Below are 18,384 nucleotides of genomic sequence, written 5' to 3'. Positions count from 1 at the left end.
TAGCGCTTCCCCTTGATTATAATAATAATAATATGCATGATTAATGCATAGCCTGTTCAGTTGGCTTTTATGAGATTATGGCATATGTTCAGCACGTTCATAAAATATAACTGCATATATCAGCACACTTGATAATGTAAAAGTTGTAAAAATATCTAGTGGATATACAAAATGAGAAAATGCGTAAATAGTATCATCAATGACCCTGTTAAATTTCACACAAATAGTAATACTTATTTAAAATTTTGGGTTCATAGAACTCTGGGATCACAGAACTTGGGCTCATAAGTAAGTTAGTGAGTAGGGTTATTCAGGTATACACAAATACACTTACATAGATTATCATACATAGCAGCATATGTGTAAAGTACCTGGGATAACCCAAGAAAGTCAGACAGTGACTTATTTCCATTTGGGGTCTTTTCGGATTCGTGTTATTTTAAGTTTCTATGACATGGTGTTCATTCGACTTTGGGTTCATATGGCTATGAGATCATATAACTTCAGGCATCATTATCGTAATGGTATACAATACTGACAAGTTGATGAATCAGAATCATGTACAACACTGGTATCTTGGGGTATCTGTATTGCTGAAACTTTTTACCTGCACAGAAGTTTCTTTAGTAGAATACAGAGGTAATTTTAATAATGGAGACAGTGGAAGAAGTGAAGAGGTAATAATAAAGTGTTCAGCTCCTTAGTCTTAATATTTGTCTGATACAGTTTGGATTTAAAATCCGATAACCATGCCATTTCCTCAGTCTCTGAAAGGCTGGATGCTTGGACATTCAGATATAATGCTCCAATGTGTGACTGCCACTGTCCACATAGTTTGCATTTTATGTCATTGAGTTCTCTATACAAATTGTACTGCTAGAGATACTTATATCCTAGCCTTAGTATAGCAGTAACAACAGCTATTAGTGTACATGGAATAGTAATACCTAGATATTTACAGGACACAATCAATAGGCCTACCATCGACCTTTAATTTTGATATAGAGAAATTATAAGTCCAAGATTATCATAGGCTCTCTGTATATATATAATTTAGAATCGTGTGCATTTCACAATGCGCTTTAGTTTGTACGAGTCTTTCTACTTCCCCAAACACTGATTTAAATTCATGGGGAAAGAACCTGGGGATATTAGACGAAATTCAGGCTCGATTCAAAGAATTGGAGAACAGGTCCAAATTCTTAAATCAGAGCCCTTCACCATAATTAAAGAATGTCTTTTGAGGGGCCGAAAACTGGAGATAGGATTCTATACAGCGGAAGCTATTAGTGGCCCTATAAACTCTCAAACTTTAGAAGACGGTAAAGTTTTAACGGCTCCCTGAGTTACCTCAACCCATAATAGCCAACCAGAGAGGGACACCCTCTTCATCATGACGTGTAGTGCACCTCGATTATTGCTGCAACATCTCACTCGTAATGTCCAGGGACTGAACGCTACATTATCAGTGGCTGGCTACAAGAGTGCTGTAAGTCTTGACAAGATATATCCTGCGAGTGACCTGGATGTTACCAAACTACAAACGGTCAGTAGTGTAATGAACTACCTAAGTTACCCTCAACCTTGATGCCGGATAATAATAATAATAATAATAATATTCATAATAATAATACGCCGGGAGCAATGGGCTAGTAACCCCTTCTCCTGTAGACATTTACTAAAAAAGAGAAGAAAAACTTTATAAAACTGGGATGCTTAAATGTGCGTGGATGTAGTGCGGATGACAAGAAACAGATGATTGCTGATGTTATGAATGAAAAGAAGTTGGATGTCCTGGCCCTAAGCGAAACAAAGCTGAAGGGGGTAGGGGAGTTTCAGTGGGGGGAAATAAATGGGATTAAATCTGGAGTATCTGAGAGAGTTAGAGCAAAGGAAGGGGTAGCAGTAATGTTGAAGGATCAGTTATGGAAGGAGAAAAGAGAATATGAATGTGTAAATTCAAGAATTAAGTGGATTAAAGTAAAGGTTGGATGTGAAAAGTGGGTTATAATAAGCGTGTATGCACCTGGAGAAGAGAGGAATGCAGAGGAGAGAGAGAGATTTTGGGAGATGTTAAGTGAATGTATAGGAGCCTTTGAACCAAGTGAGAGAGTAATTGTGGTAGGGGATCTGAATGCTAAAGTAGGAGAAACTTTTAGAGAGGGTGTGGTAGGTAAGTTTGGGGTGCCAGGTGTAAATGATAATGGGAGCCCTTTGATTGAACTTTGTATAGAAAGGGGTTTAGTTATAGGTAATACATATTTTAAGAAAAAGAGGATAAATAAGTATACAAGATATGATGTAGGGCAAAATGACAGTAGTTTGTTGGATTATGTATTGGTAGATAAAAGACTTGAGTAGACTTCAGGATGTACATGTTTATAGAGGGGCCACAGATATATCAGATCACTTTCTAGTTGTAGCTACACTGAGAGTAAAAGGTAGATGTGATACAAGGAGAATAGAAGCATCAGGGAAGAGAGAGGTGAAGGTTTATAAACTAAAAGAGGAGGCAGTTAGGGTAAGATATAAACAGCTATTGGAGGATAGATGAGCTAATGAGAGCATAGGCAATGGGGTCGAAGAGGTATGGGGTAGGTTTAAAAATGTAGTGTTAGTGTTCAGCAGAAGTTTGTGGTTACAGGAAAGTGGGTGCGGGAGGGAAGAGGAGCGATTGGTGGAATGATGATGTAAAGAGAGTAGTAAGGGAGAAAAAGTTGGCATATGAGAAGTTTTTACAAAGTAGAAGTGATGCAAGGAGGGAAGAGTATATGGAGAAAAAGAGAGAGGTTAAGAGAGTGGTGAAGCAATGTAAAAAGAGAGCAAATGAGAGAGTGGGTGAGATGTTATCAACAAATTTTGTTGAAAATAAGAAAAAGTTTTGGAGTGAGATTAACAAGTTAAGAAAGCCTAGAGAACAAATGGATTTGCCAGTTAAAAATAGGAGAGGAGAGTTATTAAATGGAGAGTTAGAGGTATTGGGAAGATGGAGGGAATATTTTGAGGAATTGTTAAATGTTGATGAAGATAGGGAAGCTGTGATTTCGTGTATAGGACAAGGAGGAATAACATCTTGTAGGAGTGAGGAAGAGCCAGTTGTGAGTGTGGGGGAAGTTTGTGAGGCAGTAGGTAAAATGAAAGGGGGTAAGGCAGCCGGGATTGATGGGATAAAGATAGAAATGTTAAAAGCAGGTGGGGATATAGTTTTGGAGTGGTTGGTGCAATTATTTAATAAATGTATGGAAGAGGGTAAGGTACCTAGGGATTGGCAGAGAGCATGCATAGTTCCTTTGTATAAAGGCAAAGGGGACAAAAGAGAGTGCAAAAATTATAGGGGGATAAGTCTGCTGAGTATACCTGGTAAAGTGTATGGTAGAGTTATTATTGAAAGAATTAAGAGTAAGATGGAGAATAGGATAGCAGATGAACAAGGAGGCTTTAGGAAAGGTAGGGGGTGTGTGGACCAGGTGTTTACAGTGAAACATATAAGTGAACAGTATTTAGATAAGGCTAAAGAGGTCTTTGTGGCATTTATGGATTTGGAAAAGGCATATGACAGGGTGGATAGGGGGGCAATGTGGCAGATGTTGCAAGTGTATGGTGTAGGAGGTAGGTTACTGAAAGCAGTGAAGAGTTTTTACGAGGATAGTAAGGCTCAAGTTAGAGTATGTAGGAAAGAGGGAAATTATTTCCCAGTAAAAGTAGGCCTTAGACAAGGATGTGTGATGTCACCGTGGTTGTTTAATATATTTATAGATGGGGTTGTAAGAGAAGTAAATGCGAGGGTCTTGGCAAGAGGCGTGGAGTTAAAAGATAAAGAATCACACACAAAGTGGGAGTTGTCACAGCTGCTCTTTGCTGATGACACTGTGCTCTTGGGAGATTCTGAAGAGAAGTTGCAGAGATTGGTGGATGAATTTGGTAGGGTGTGCAAAAGAAGAAAATTAAAGGTGAATACAGGAAAGAGTAAGGTTATGAGGATAACAAAAAGATTAGATTATGAAAGATTGAATATCAAATTGGAGGGAGAGAGTATGGAGGAGGTAAATGTGTTCAGATATTTGGGAGTGGACGTGTCAGCGGATGGGTCTATGAAAGATGAGGTAAATCATAGAATTGATGAGGGGAAAAGAGTGAGTGGTGCACTTAGGAGTCTGTGGAGACAAAGAACTTTGTCCTTGGAGGCAAAGAGGGGAATGTATGAGAGTATAGTTTTACCAACGCTCTTATATGGGTGTGAAGCATGGGTGATGAATGTTGCAGTGAGGAGAAGGCTGGAGGCAGTGGAGATGTCATGTCTGAGGGCAATGTGTGGTGTGAATATAATGCAGAGAATTTGTAGTTTGGAAGTTAGGAGGAGGTGCGGGATTACCAAAACTGTTGTCCAGAGGGCTGAGGAAAGGTTGTTGAGGTGGTTCGGACATGTAGAGAGAATGGAGCGAAACAGAATGACTTCAAGAGTGTATCAGTCTGTAGTGGAAGGAAGGCGGGGTAGGGGTCGGCCTAGGAAAGGTTGGAGAGAGGGGGTAAAGGAGGTTTTGTGTGCGAGGGGCTTGGACTTCCAACAGGCATGCGTGAGCGTGTTTGATAGGAGTGAATGGAGACAAATGGTTTTTAATACTTGACGTGCTGTTGGAGTGTGAGCAAAGTAACATTTATGAAGGGGTTCAGGGAAACGGCAGGCCGGACTTGAGTCCTGGAGATGGGAAGTACAGTGCCTGCACTCTGAAGGAGGGGTGTTAATGTTGCAGTTTAAAAACTGTAGTGTAAAGCAACCTTCTGGCAAGACAGTGATGGAGTGAATGATGGTGAAAGTTTTTCTTTTTCAGGCCACACTGCCTTGGTGGGAATCGGCCAGTGTGATAATAAAAAAAAAAATAATAAAAAAATAATATTCATCTCTACAAGTACATGATGCAACTTATACAGACCATAGCTGATATCAGTGACATACTACTATATAGAAAGACTTGTTGTGCAGAGTATTTCCCGCAGGACCCGGTGGCCTGGTGGCTAAATCTCCCGCTTCACACATGGAGGGCCAGGGTTCGATTCCCGGCGGGTGGAAACATTTTGACACGTTTCCTTACACCTGTTGTCCTGTTCACCTAGCAGCAAATAGGTACCTGGGTGTTAGTCGACTGGTGTGGGTCGCATCCTGGGGGACAAGATTAAGGACCCCAATGGAAATAAGTTAGACAGTCCTCGATGACGCACTGACTTTCTTGGGTTATCCTGGGTGGCTAACCCTCCGGGGTTAAAAATCCGAACGAAATCTTACCTTATCTTAGGTCAATTTTGTCCCCAGGATGCGACCCCAATGGAAATAAGTCACTTATCTGACTTAGGTTATCCTAGGTAATCTGTTATGTATGATAATTTATGTAACTATTTATGTATCCCTGTACCTGAATAAACTTGCCCACACTAGTCAACTAACATCCAGGTGCGGGTTATTTGAATACACAAATAATGGAAGACTGAAACTTGCAGCGATGTCAACTCCCGAAACCCTCTCCAGGTATTCTCCAGGTAGGTGTACTTGAACCATTAACTAGTAACATGTGTGACTAGTTAATGGTTCCAGTCGTGCCAAGACGTCTTTGTAAGTTTGTCTCCCATGTGAGGGGTTATTTGAGTATATTAAACTAAACTTCCTTGGACACTGGAGGACAGAGCTCGAAACATCGCTGTAAGCTTCTCTCTCCTATGTGCGGGTTATTTGTATATTTTTCCAGTCACGGTATCGTGCCTTTTTTTTTTCATTCTTTCAAGGACTCCAATGGAAATAAGTCACTTTGTCTGACTTTTTTGGGTAATCCCAGGTTCTCTACTTATATGCTGCTACGTATAATAATCTATGTAACTATTTGTGTATACCTGAATAAACTAACTAACTGTTAGGTAAACATAGACAGCAGGCGTCTTAAGGAAACACATCCTAGTGTTTCCACCCATAACGGGAATCAACCTCCAGACCTCAATGTGCACTATCAGTAGAGCTACTGGACACCCGTAGGGCTCTTGATCCAGGGAACTGGTCTTGTCCTAACTTTCCTTGGATCAAACCTGATTGCCTCCCATTCACCAGATTCTATTACCCCTGTGGATTTAGGGGTTCCCCCTGATTAAAATTGCATATTAAAAAAATATGTGAATGGAGACAAATGGTTTTTAATACTTGACGTGCTGTTGGAGTGTGAGCAAAGTAACATTTATGAAGGGATTCAGGGAAACCGGCAGGCCGGACTTGAGTCCTGGAGATGGGAAGTACAGTGCCTGCACTCTGAAGGAGGGGTGTTAATGTTGCAGTTTAAAAACTGTAGTGTAAAGCACCCTTCTGGCAAGACAGTGATGGAGTGAATGATGGTGAAAGTTTTTCTTTTTCGGGCCACCCTGCCTTGGTGGGAATCGGCCGGTGTGATAATAATAAAAAAAAAAAAAAGGTTTCCTTTCCCAAGATGCCAGTGAAGGGCTCTTGATCCAAGAAATCCAAATTATCCACTTCGTCCTTGGATCAAATCCTTCCTTTTTCCAGGTACTGTATGACCCCTGTGAGTTTAGCGCTTCTCTGTATAGCCATATATGTATTGAGAACGTACACTTAATTGATATTTCCTGGGCAAACATGTGATTATTATGCGATGCTGTTATCAAGGACCCCAGTGGAAACGCATCACTTTTAGGGGTTATCCTAGGTAATTTACTGACATTACTCTCTGTGATAATTGTACTTATGTGTACATGTACTGAAATAAACTTACTGGCATCACTGTGACTGTGATGTAATGACTGGACCTATTATCGTGTTTATTATTATTGCAGCAGCAAGCAAGAGTACTGTTGACAAATGCTCCTCGGCCAGTTTTGGCTAATAATTATGGCTTGAATTGTGTAATATTAAGTTGGTTTTATAATTCAAAGAGTATTCTGTTGTGCAAATGGTGAAAAATGTAATGTAAACTATTAAAACTTTCGTAATCCAACCAAAAATAGCCTTAACCTTACTCCACCGAAGGTGGATGTGTCTCTTCACACTCAAGACAGGTGTGTGACATCACTCAATGCTAAGCATTGATTAGTTCCGAATTGATGCCCAGACAAAATAAATACACTATTTTTCCTAATCTCTCAACAGTTTGCACAGGATTTAGATGTCCTGTAGCTCGATCACTAGCACACTCGGCTCACACACTGAGGTCCAGAGTTCGAATGCCAGGTACGGCTGGAAAACATTAGGATGTTTTTCTTTAAGACACCTGCTCTCCATACACACCTATCAGTATAAAATGGGTATCTGGGTGTTAGTTGACTGGTGTATACCTGGACAGGGTTTCAGGGGTCAACACTCCTGTGGCCCGGTCTGTGACCAGTCCTCATGGTGGATCAGAGCATGATCAACCAGGCTGTTACTGTTGGCCGCATCAACCCGACGTACAAACCACAGCTTGGCTGGTCAGGTACTGACTTTAGGTGCCTGTCTGGTGTGGGTTGCATCCTGGGACAACACTGACCTAATTTGCCCAAAATGCTCAACATAATAAGGTGTCATGTAGGAGGGTGATGAATGGTTTGAAAAACCGACAAGTTGAAGATTGAGACACTTATGCAGCATATGGGAATCTTTATTCAGGAAACGTTTCGCCACACAGTGGCTTCATCAGTCAATCTACAAGATTGATGGACTGAACACATCGACTCCAGGTTGAGGGACTGATTACCTCATACTCCTCTCCTTACGCCTTCCTCTTTGTATTGGACTGATGAAGCCACTGTGTGGCGAAACGTTTCCTGAATAAAGATTCCCATATGCTGCATAAGTGTCTCAATCTTCAACATGTAGGAGGGTATTGGAATGTATCGATAATTAGGAATATGTGAGTAAAGGGAGGGAGTAGGAAGGGAATAGGCACGAGAGGTGAGTCTAGTGACACAGCAGAGGTAGGTAATGTGAGGTCACTGGTGACTACCCCATCACCTCGCATTACTCAACCACCACACTACTCACCCTCTCACTACTTTAAATAAATTAATGAATAAAAGAACAAATAACGGGGACAGTGAATATTACTATTTCACTCAAACACAGTTTATTATTAAGTCCTTGTATAATAATATATTTGGGAACAGGAGTACATTATTGTGTTTAGATAAATGGGGTGGTACATATAAGCAGTGAGACAGGGAACACAATCAACTTGACAAAACAGAATATAACTTACAATATAGTTCAGAGGACAGTTCACCAAAGGAACTCAGCCACAGGTCCCAAGACCTACACAGCATGAGTACTCCTCCAAGCCAGTACTCTGCCCAATGTCTCCAACAGTCTCCTCCAGAGACTTCAGCAGCCTTCTCCCGAGCCCTGTACCCCAGCAGCAGCTCCTCTCGAATCTCCCTGCTCAGAGCTCTGCACACAGCAGCAGCTCTGCTCGAAGTCTCCTGATCATGCTTTCCCTTGGGCTTATATGGTGGTCAAAGCACCCCCCACATTGGGGTGTGCACCACGTGTTTTGACCCGACGCCGTCAAGAACAGAAGACCTCAGACTTAAGCCGAAAAAGTGTGGCTGACAGCCATTTGCCAAGGCAAGGTGTGACCATATACAGTGGACCCTCAGCTAACGATATTAATCCGTTCCTGAAAGCTCATCGTTGGCTGAAATTATTGTTAGCTGAATTAATTTTCCCCATAAGAAATAATGGAAATCAAGTTAATCCGTTCCTGACACCCCAAAGTATGAAAAAAATTTTTTTTTACCACATGAAATATTATTTTTAATACACACAAACTGACACTTATCTTTATTGAAGATCTGGTGATGATTGATGGGATGGGAGGAGGGGGGAGAGTGGATGTTGTTAATGTTTAGAAGGGGAAGCCCCTTCCATTAGGACTTGAGGTAGCAAGTCCTTTTCTGGGGTTACTTCCCTTCTTTTAATGCCACTAGGACCAGCTTGAGAGTCACTGGACCTCTGTTGCACAACATATCTGTCCATAGAGGCCTGTACCTCCCGTTCCTTTATGACTTTCCTAAAGTGTTTCACAACATTGTCAGTGTGCAGGTTGCCAGCACGGCTTGCAATAGCTGTGTGAGGGTGATTTTCATCAAAAAAGGTTTGCACTTCAACCCACTTTGCACACATTTCCTTAATCTTTGAAGTAGGCAACTTCCTCAATTTCTCTATCCCCTCCTCTGGAGCAGTTTCCTCAGGTCTGACCTCTTGCTGTTGAAGATGATCTTGCAGCTCATCAGTGGTTGGTTCTTCATTGTCATCCTCCACCAACTCTACCACATCCTCCCCACTAACCTCCAACCCCAAGGACTTCCCCAATGCCACAATTGATTCCACAACTAGCATACACCTCTCAGGGTTAGCCTCAAATCCTTCAAAATCCCTTTTGTCTACACATTCTGGCCACAGTTTCTTCCAAGCAGAGTTCAAGGCCCTTTTAGTCACTTCCTTCCAAGCCTTACCTATAATGTTTACACAATTGAGGATGCTAAAGTGATCTCTCCAAAACTCTCTTAGAGTCAACGAGTTTCTGTGGTCACTACAAAGCACCTTTCAAACATAGCTCTTGTGTAGAGTTTTTTGAAGTTTGCAATGACCTGCTGGTCCATGGGCTGCAGGAGAGGAGTGGTATTAGGAGGAAAAAACTTCACCTTAATGAAGCTCATGTCCCCAGAAAGTCGCTCTGCCATGTCTGAAGGATGACCAGGAGCATTGTCTAATACCAGGAGGCACTTAAGCTCAATTTATTTTCCAGGAGGTAATTTTTCACAGTGGGGGCAAATGCATGGTGTAACCAGTCATAGAAAAGGTCTCTAGTGACCCATGCCTTACTGTTTGCCCTCCACATCACACACAAATTAGCCTTGAGGACATTGTTTTTCCTGAGCACTCTGGGAGTTTCAGAGTGATACAACAATAAAGGCTTCACTTTGCAATCACCACTAACATTAGCACACATCAAGAGAGTAAGCCTGTCTTTCATAGGCTTATGTCCTGGGAGTGCCTTTTCCTCCTGAGTAATGTAGGTCCTGTTTGGCATTTTCTTCCAAAACAGGCCTGTTTCATCACAATTAAACACTTGTTTAAGCGTGTATGCACCTGGAGAAGAGAGGAATGCAGAGGAGAGAGAGAGATTTTGGGAGATGTTAAGTGAATGTATAGGAGCCTTTGAACCAAGTGAGAGAGTAATTGTGGTAGGGGACTTGAATGCTAAAGTAGGAGAAACTTTTAGAGAGGGTGTGGTAGGTAAGTTTGGGGTGCCAGGTGTAAATGATAATGGGAGCCCTTTGATTGAACTTTGTATAGAAAGGGGTTTAGTTATAGGTAATACATATTTTAAGAAAAAGAGGATAAATAAGTATACACGATATGATGTAGGGCGAAATGACAGTAGTTTGTTGGATTATGTATTGGTAGATAAAAGACTGTTGAGTAGACTTCAGGATGTACATGTTTATAGAGGGGCCACAGATATATCAGATCACTTTCTAGTTGTAGCTACACTGAGAGTAAAAGGTAGATGGGATACAAGGAGAATAGAAGCATCAGGGAAGAGAGAGGTGAAGGTTTATAAACTAAAAGAGGAGGCAGTTAGGGTAAGATATAAACAGCTATTGGAGGATAGATGGGCTAATGAGAGCATAGGCAATGGGGTCGAAGAGGTATGGGGTAGGTTTAAAAATGTAGTGTTAGAGTGTTCAGCAGAAGTTTGTGGTTACAGGAAAGTGGGTGCAGGAGGGAAGAGGAGCGATTGGTGGAATGATGATGTAAAGAGAGTAGTAAGGGAGAAAAAGTTAGCATATGAGAAGTTTTTACAAAGTAGAAGTGATGCAAGGAGGGAAGAGTATATGGAGAAAAAGAGAGAAGTTAAGAGAGTGGTGAAGCAATGTAAAAAGAGAGCAAATGAGAGAGTGGGTGAGATGTTATCAACAAATTTTGTTGAAAATAAGAAAAAGTTTTGGAGTGAGATTAACAAGTTAAGAAAGCCTAGAGAACAAATGGATTTGTCAGTTAAAAATAGGAGAGGAGAGTTATTAAATGGAGAGTTAGAGGTATTGGGAAGATGGAAGGAATATTTTGAGGAATTGTTAAATGTTGATGAAGATAGGGAAGCTGTGATTTCGTGTATAGGGCAAGGAGGAATAACATCTTGTAGGAGTGAGGAAGAGCCAGTTGTGAGTGTGGGGGAAGTTCGTGAGGCAGTAGGTAAAATGAAAGGGGGTAAGGCAGCCGGGATTGATGGGATAAAGATAGAAATGTTAAAAGCAGGTGGGGATATAGTTTTGGAGTGGTTGGTGCAATTATTTAATAAATGTATGGAAGAGGGTAAGGTACCTAGGGATTGGCAGAGAGCATGCATAGTTCCTTTGTATAAAGGCAAAGGGGATAAAAGAGAGTGCAAAAATTATAGGGGGATAAGTCCGTTGAGTATACCTGGTAAAGTGCATGGTAGAGTTATACAGTGGACCCCCGGTTAACGATTTTAATCCGTGCAAGAGGGCTCATCGTTATGCGAAATAATCGTTATGCGAATTAATTTTCCCCATAAGAAATAATGGAAATAAAATTAATCCGTGCAAGACGCCCAAAAGTATGAAAAAAAATTTTTTTTACCACATGAAATGTTAATTTTAATACACACAAACTGAAAAAGGCATGCACAATTACATGACACTTACTTTTATTGAAGATCTGGTGATGATTGATGGGATGGGAGGAGGGGAGAGCATTATCTTCTTACTGTTTAGAAGGGGAATCCCCTTCCATTAGGACTTGAGGTAGCAAGTCCTTTTCTGGGGTTACTTCCCTTCTTCTTTTAATGCCACTAGGACCAGCTTCAGAGTCACTGGACCTCTGTCGCACAACAAATCTGTCCATAGAGCTCTGTACCTCCCGTTTCTTCAAGACTTTCCTAAAATGGGCCATAACATTGTCATTGAAATAGTCACAAGCACGGCTTGCAACAGCTGTGTCAGGGTGATTTTCATCTATAAAGGTTTGCAGTTCAAACCACTCTGCACACATTTCCTTAATCTTTGAAGTAGGCACAATGGATTCCACAACTGGCATAGGCTTCTCAGGGTTAGCCCCAAACCCTTCAAAATCTTTCTTAATTTCCATACTAATTCTCACCCTTTTTACCACAGGGTTGGCACTAGAAGCTTTCTTGGGGCCCATGGTCACTTATTTTCCAGAAACACCACCGAAAACACTGTAATAATACGAAATATTCCGAGTGTATGCTTGGATGTTACCGCGGAGGCTGGCTGGTAAACAATGGGACGGCCGGCACATGTGAGGGCACATTGGACGCGTCTCGGACGAAAATCGGTATGCGGGTTTTTAATCGGTATGCGGGGCAAAAATTTTGCGATAAAAGTAATCGTTATGCGGAAAAATCGCTATGCGATGCCATCGTTATGCGGGGGTCCACTGTAATTGAAAGAATTAAGAGTAAGACGGAGAATAGGATAGCAGATGAACAAGGAGGCTTTAGGAAAGGTAGGGGGTGTGTGGACCAGGTGTTTACAGTGAAACATATAAGTGAACAGTATTTAGATAAGGCTAAAGAGGTCTTTGTGGCATTTATGGATTTGGAAAAGGCGTATGACAGGGTGGATAGGGGGGCAATGTGGCAGATGTTGCAAGTGTATGGTGTAGGAGGTAGGTTACTGAAAGCAGTGAAGAGTTTTTACGAGGATAGTGAGGCTCAAGTTAGAGTATGTAGGAAAGAGGGAAATTTTTTCCCAGTAAAAGTAGGCCTTAGACAAGGATGTGTGATGTCACCGTGGTTGTTTAATATATTTATAGATGGGGTTGTAAGAGAAGTAAATGCGAGGGTCTTGGCAAGAGGCGTGGAGTTAAAAGATAAAGAATCACACACAAAGTGGGAGTTGTCACAGCTGCTCTTTGCTGATGACACTGTGCTCTTGGGAGATTCTGAAGAGAAGTTGCAGAGATTGGTGGATGAATTTGGTAGGGTGTGCAAAAGAAGAAAATTAAAGGTGAATACAGGAAAGAGTAAGGTTATGAGGATAACAAAAAGATTAGGTGATGAAAGATTGAATATCAGATTGGAGGGAGAGAGTATGGAGGAGGTGAACGTATTCAGATATTTGGGAGTGGACGTGTCAGCGGATGGGTCTATGAAAGATGAGGTGAATCATAGAATTGATGAGGGAAAAAGAGTGAGTGGTGCACTTAGGAGTCTGTGGAGACAAAGAACTTTGTCCTTGGAGGCAAAGAGGGGAATGTATGAGAGTATAGTTTTACCAACGGTCTTATATGGGTGTGAAGCATGGGTGATGAATGTTGCAGCGAGGAGAAGGCTGGAGGCAGTGGAGATGTCATGTCTGAGGGCAATGTGTGGTGTGAATATAATGCAGAGAATTCGTAGTTTGGAAGTTAGGAGGAGGTGCGGGATTACCAAAACTGTTGTCCAGAGGGCTGAGGAAGGGTTGTTGAGGTGGTTCGGACATGTAGAGAGAATGGAGCGAAACAGAATGACTTCAAGAGTGTATCAGTCTGTAGTGGAAGGAAGGCGGGGTAGGGGTCGGCCTAGGAAGGGTTGGAGGGAGGGGGTAAAGGAGGTTTTGTGTGCGAAGGGCTTGGACTTCCAGCAGGCATGCGTGAGCGTGTTTGATAGGAGTGAATGGAGACAAATGGTTTTTAATACTTGACGTGCTGTTGGAGTGTGAGCAAAGTAACATTTATGAAGGGATTCAGGGAAACCAGCAGGCCGGACTTGAGTCCTGGAGATGGGAAGTACAGTGCCTGCACTCTGAAGGAGGGGTGTTAATGTTGCAGTTTAAAAACTGTAGTGTAAAGCACCCTTCTGGCAAGACAGTGATGGAGTGAATGATGGTGAAAGTTTTTCTTTTTCGGGCCACCCTGCCTTGGTGGGAATCGGCCGGTGTGATAATAAAAAAAAATAAAAAAAATAATTCAGGTTTCAATCCTTTGCTGTCTATGTACTCCTTGAATTCCTTCACATATTTTTCAGCTGCTTTTTGGCAGCCTCACCATGCCTTATCACACTATGTATGCCACTACGATTCTTAAATCTCTCAAACCAACCTTTGCTGGCCTTAAATTCACTCACATCACCACTAGTTGCAGGCATTTTTCTAATTAAATCCTCATGCAACTTCCTAGCCTTTTCACATATGATCGCTTGAGAGATGCTATCTCCTGCTATCTGTTTTTCATTTATCCACACCAGTAACAGTCTCTCAACATCTTCGAGTACTTGCGATCTCTTATTCGAAAACAAAGTTGCACCTTTTGTAAGAACAGCTTCCTTGATTGTTGTTTTCTTGGCCACAATAGTAGCGATGGTTGATTGGGGTTTTGTATACAACCTGGCCAGCTCGGAGACATGCACTCCACTTTCGTACTTAGCAATTATCTCTTTCTTCATATCCATAGTAATTCTCACCCTTTTTCCTGTAGGGTTGGCACTAGAAGCTTTCTTGGGGCCCATGGTGACTTATTTTGCAGGTACAATCACTAAAAACGCTGTGATAATATGAAATGTTCCGATTGTATGCTTTGATGCGACTGAGGTGGCTGGCTTGTAAACACTGGCACCCACGGGACAAGTGAGGCGCGCTCAGGCCACACGTGGACACGTCTCGAACGAATCGTGTTGGGTGAGTTTTTTAGCGCTAGCCGAGGCAAAATTTTTGCGTTAAAATGTATCGCTAGCCGGATTTAATGTTAGGTGATGCCATCGTTACCTGAGGGTCCACTGTAATTGGTTAAATTAGGTCTCCCTTAGCGACCTACACAAGCCCAGTTGAACTACATCACAAAGGGGCTTTCAATATAGTGGTATGTCATTGATGTCAGCTGTGGTCTGTATACCTTGTACATGTACTTGTAGAAATAGATATTTTAATAACACCCAATCAAAACCTATTGGAAAGTAACTGCCTTTATTACACAGCATCACAAGCCAGCACTATCCTAAACAATGCTAAAAGTCTATCAGTACTTAACTACAACATCAGGTCCTTAAGCAAACACTATGATGACCTCCTGGCACTCCTTGAGTCACTAAAGACACCCTTCTCCTGCATTATTCTTACTGAGACCTGGCTTAAGCAGGACACAATAGATATCTACCCTCTACCAGGATACACAGCAATCCACAACTGCAGACCATACCAAGTTGGGGGTGGTATTGCAATCTATTACTCTAACCAATTATCTTGTATTAGCACCACTTGCTTTAGTGATGAATATGGGGAATACATTTTTGCTAATTTTGCTGTAAAAAACCTTAAGACGCCTATAACAATCGGTGCCATTACCGGATATCCCACACAAACATCCCAAATTTCAGTGAGAAATTAAAGGCACTAATAACAAACAGACAAATGAATAAGCACCACCTTCTCTTAGCTGGAGACTTCAACATTAACCTTGGCCTACTAGATGATCAGCCTGTAACTGATTTCATCAACAATATGAACAACACACTTCTTATACCAACAATAACTAAACCAACCAGGCTCACTGAGACAAGTGCAACCATAATAGACCACATATGGACCAATATACTAGCCCCCCCTTAAATCAGGGATAATCACAGATAGCACTACAGACCACTACCCTACCTTCCTCTTGACAGACATTAGTAAACCACCACTTGAATACAACAAAGTTTCATTTAGACTCCATGACGAGGCCTCAATAAGGAATTTCACAGCTGACCTAGAGACTGTTGACTGGTCTACAGAATTCTCCAAGGCCAATGGTATTGATGACTGGACAGACATTTTTCTTAACAAATTACTTAGACTATACAACAAACATTGTCCTATAAAAACGAAACAGATCACAAACAAACGCCTTGGTTGCCCATGGCTAACCAGCACCATTCTGAAATCCATTGACCTCTTCAAGGGGGGCTCCTTGGCGTGGTGAAGAGGCTCTTGGTCTGAGGAATTAGCCCTGTCGGTCTTCTTCCTCAGACCGAACCTAATTACCCCCCATTCTCCCCTCCCCTATCCCATCCTCCCCTTTTTCCATTCCTCCTCCTCCTCCTCACCCCTCCCTTTTGCCCTTCCTCTTTTTAGCCTTCGTGATTTCTCCCACAGGCGCGCTAGTTCCTAGGTAGGGGAAAGGACACCGGGGTCGATCCCATTCCGTTGAGGTTTCTTGGCGGTGGCGTAGTTTGCCGTGGAATCTGGATTGCCTAGGGATGTCCCGATCCCTCTCCGGTATCCCGGAGTAGCTTTGGGTGTCTTTTGGGCGACGGGTGTATCTCTGGAAGCCACCTTTCGGATTCCGGGGGTGGTGGCTGAAGGAGGTATGCTTTGTGGCGGATATCCGGCCGCCCTCTCTTTTGTCCACCGAGGTAGCTCGGCAGATGTGAGGTTGCTATCCCGGATTGCTGGTTTACTGGCATGAAGGGTAGGGTATGGCACGGGTTCCATGCTGCATCTGCGCTACTAGCGGTGTCGAGTCCTCTTGGGCGCGGAGGGAGATTTCCGGCCCTTTCATTCCTCCTGGGAACTATTCCTCCCCGCTCCCCCCTTTTTTTATTCTTTTTTTTGTTTTTATTTTCTTTTCTTCTTTCTTTTTTTTTTCTTAAAAACAAAAAGCAAAGGAGTAACCTAACCATGGCAGCCCTAGTCCATGAAACCACTACCCCCGGGCCCCTTCTTGATACCGCACCCCATTCTGACCCTGCCTTGTGTTTAGACCACTCTTCGGACACTCCTGATGCCCCTGTACCTCTTGCTGGTGCTGTTTCCTCACCCGCTTCAGGTACCGGGGCTTCGACTGACTCCTTCGATTTGTCTGAACTCCGCTCTCCTTTGACTATGCTTCCGGCTTCTCCCTCTACGGTACGGCAATTTTCGAATCGCCCACCCATTTCATGCCGGACCAACTCCGGTCCTACTCCTAAACGCCAACGTCAATCTCCTGATGATGCTCCGTCGTTACCTTCCCATTCTACTCGGAAACGACCGACACGTCAAGCACTCCCTCTCCACGCTCAGTTTCGGACCACACAATGGACTAAATTCTTTACTTTAAGACCAACTTCTTCTTCTGCCTACCTTTCTGACCATAGTATTGCCAAAGCGCTCCTGCGTCATGTTGGCAGAGATATTTCATTTCACGCTCTCAAGAGCGGTACGCGCATCGTCACTGTCCAGAATGCTACCCAAGCTCATGATCTTTCTCTCCTTTCGAATATCGATACTACTCCTATCACTATTGAAAAACATCTTTCTCTCAATTCTTGTAGTGGTACTGTCATTCTGCCCCATACCATAGTCCAACAGAATTTCCAGTCATGTGGCAATGACATTTTTGAACAGCTGGAACTCCAGGATCTCCCAATCCTCAAAGTAGACACTTATGTCCTTCCTGCCCGGGGGCGGAGACGTTACCCTTGCAATGTGGCTCGTTTAACTTTTGACAGCCGAGAACTCCCGTCCTCTGTATATGTCGCGGGACATCGGTTACAAGTTCGAAAGGTGATACCTACACCGCAACAATGTAGAAATTGCTGGCGTTTTGGTCACCCAGCGAAATATTGCAGATCTATGGCCGAATGCCCAGTCTGTGGTGCCGACAACCATTCTAATACATCTTGCAGTCAACCTCCATCTTGCCTTAATTGTAATGAAGCTCACCCTTCGTACTCCCGCCGTTGCCAGGTCTACTTAAATGAACGTGAAATCCGTTGCCTCAAAGAGGCAGAAGGTCTCCCTTATGCTATGGCAGTTACTCATCTCCGCCTCCAAGGGAGACTACCCCGTGTTTCTTATTCTCGTGTTTCCAAACATCCCCCCACTTCTGGGGTCCCATCTTCTGCAGCCTCCTCTGTTGTTACCCCTCCCATAGCCATTACGGCATCTAATCCTTTTGCTGTCCTTGGCTCTGACGTCCCGACTACAACTCAGTCTGTTCTCACATCTTCGCGTCCTTCCTCACAAGCCCCAGTATCGACAAGACCTCGTACGACACCTAATACCAATCGCCCCTCTACTCAGAAGTCCAAAAAATCCACATTGCTCAAATCTTCTTTGCCCCTTCCTTCCCTTCTTCCACCTCCACACGTTACCTTTCCAGTCTCTGTACCTAGTTCTTCCCCTCTCCCTGGCTCTATTACAAGTGTGGAGATTCACCCTCCTCCTCGTACTATGCCTTCCACCCCCGTCCCCTCCCAAGTTTCTCCCTCTTCTGTCACCTCCCAGGTTTCTACCTCTTCTGTCCCCCCCCACACTTCATCTCCAGTCCCTTACACTTTTCCCTCCCCCTCTACTTTGGTACAGTCCATTACTGTCCCAATCTTTACTCACCCTCCTCCTCCTATCTCCAATATGGTTTCCCATACATCTTTGAAT

General features: G+C 42.9%; 1 protein-coding gene across 1 annotated transcript in view; it reads left to right on the top strand.

Annotated features, from left to right (window-relative positions):
* Window positions 1-1,340: 1,340 nt before the first annotated feature.
* LOC128705890 (large ribosomal subunit protein mL62) overlaps window positions 1,341-18,384 on the top strand; it is a gene marked incomplete at its 3' end in the record, with an annotated part of 42,661 nt that continues 25,617 nt past the window's right edge. The window contains 1 exon segment of the mRNA XM_070080118.1: window positions 1,341-1,546. Within this exon segment, the coding sequence (XP_069936219.1) occupies window positions 1,394-1,546 (153 nt within the window).

The sequence above is a fragment of the Cherax quadricarinatus genome, unplaced genomic scaffold (assembly GCF_038502225.1).
Source record: "Cherax quadricarinatus isolate ZL_2023a unplaced genomic scaffold, ASM3850222v1 Contig155, whole genome shotgun sequence".
Taxonomy (NCBI): Eukaryota; Metazoa; Arthropoda; class Malacostraca; order Decapoda; family Parastacidae; genus Cherax; species Cherax quadricarinatus.
This window is presented reverse-complemented; position numbering and strand designations above follow the sequence as displayed.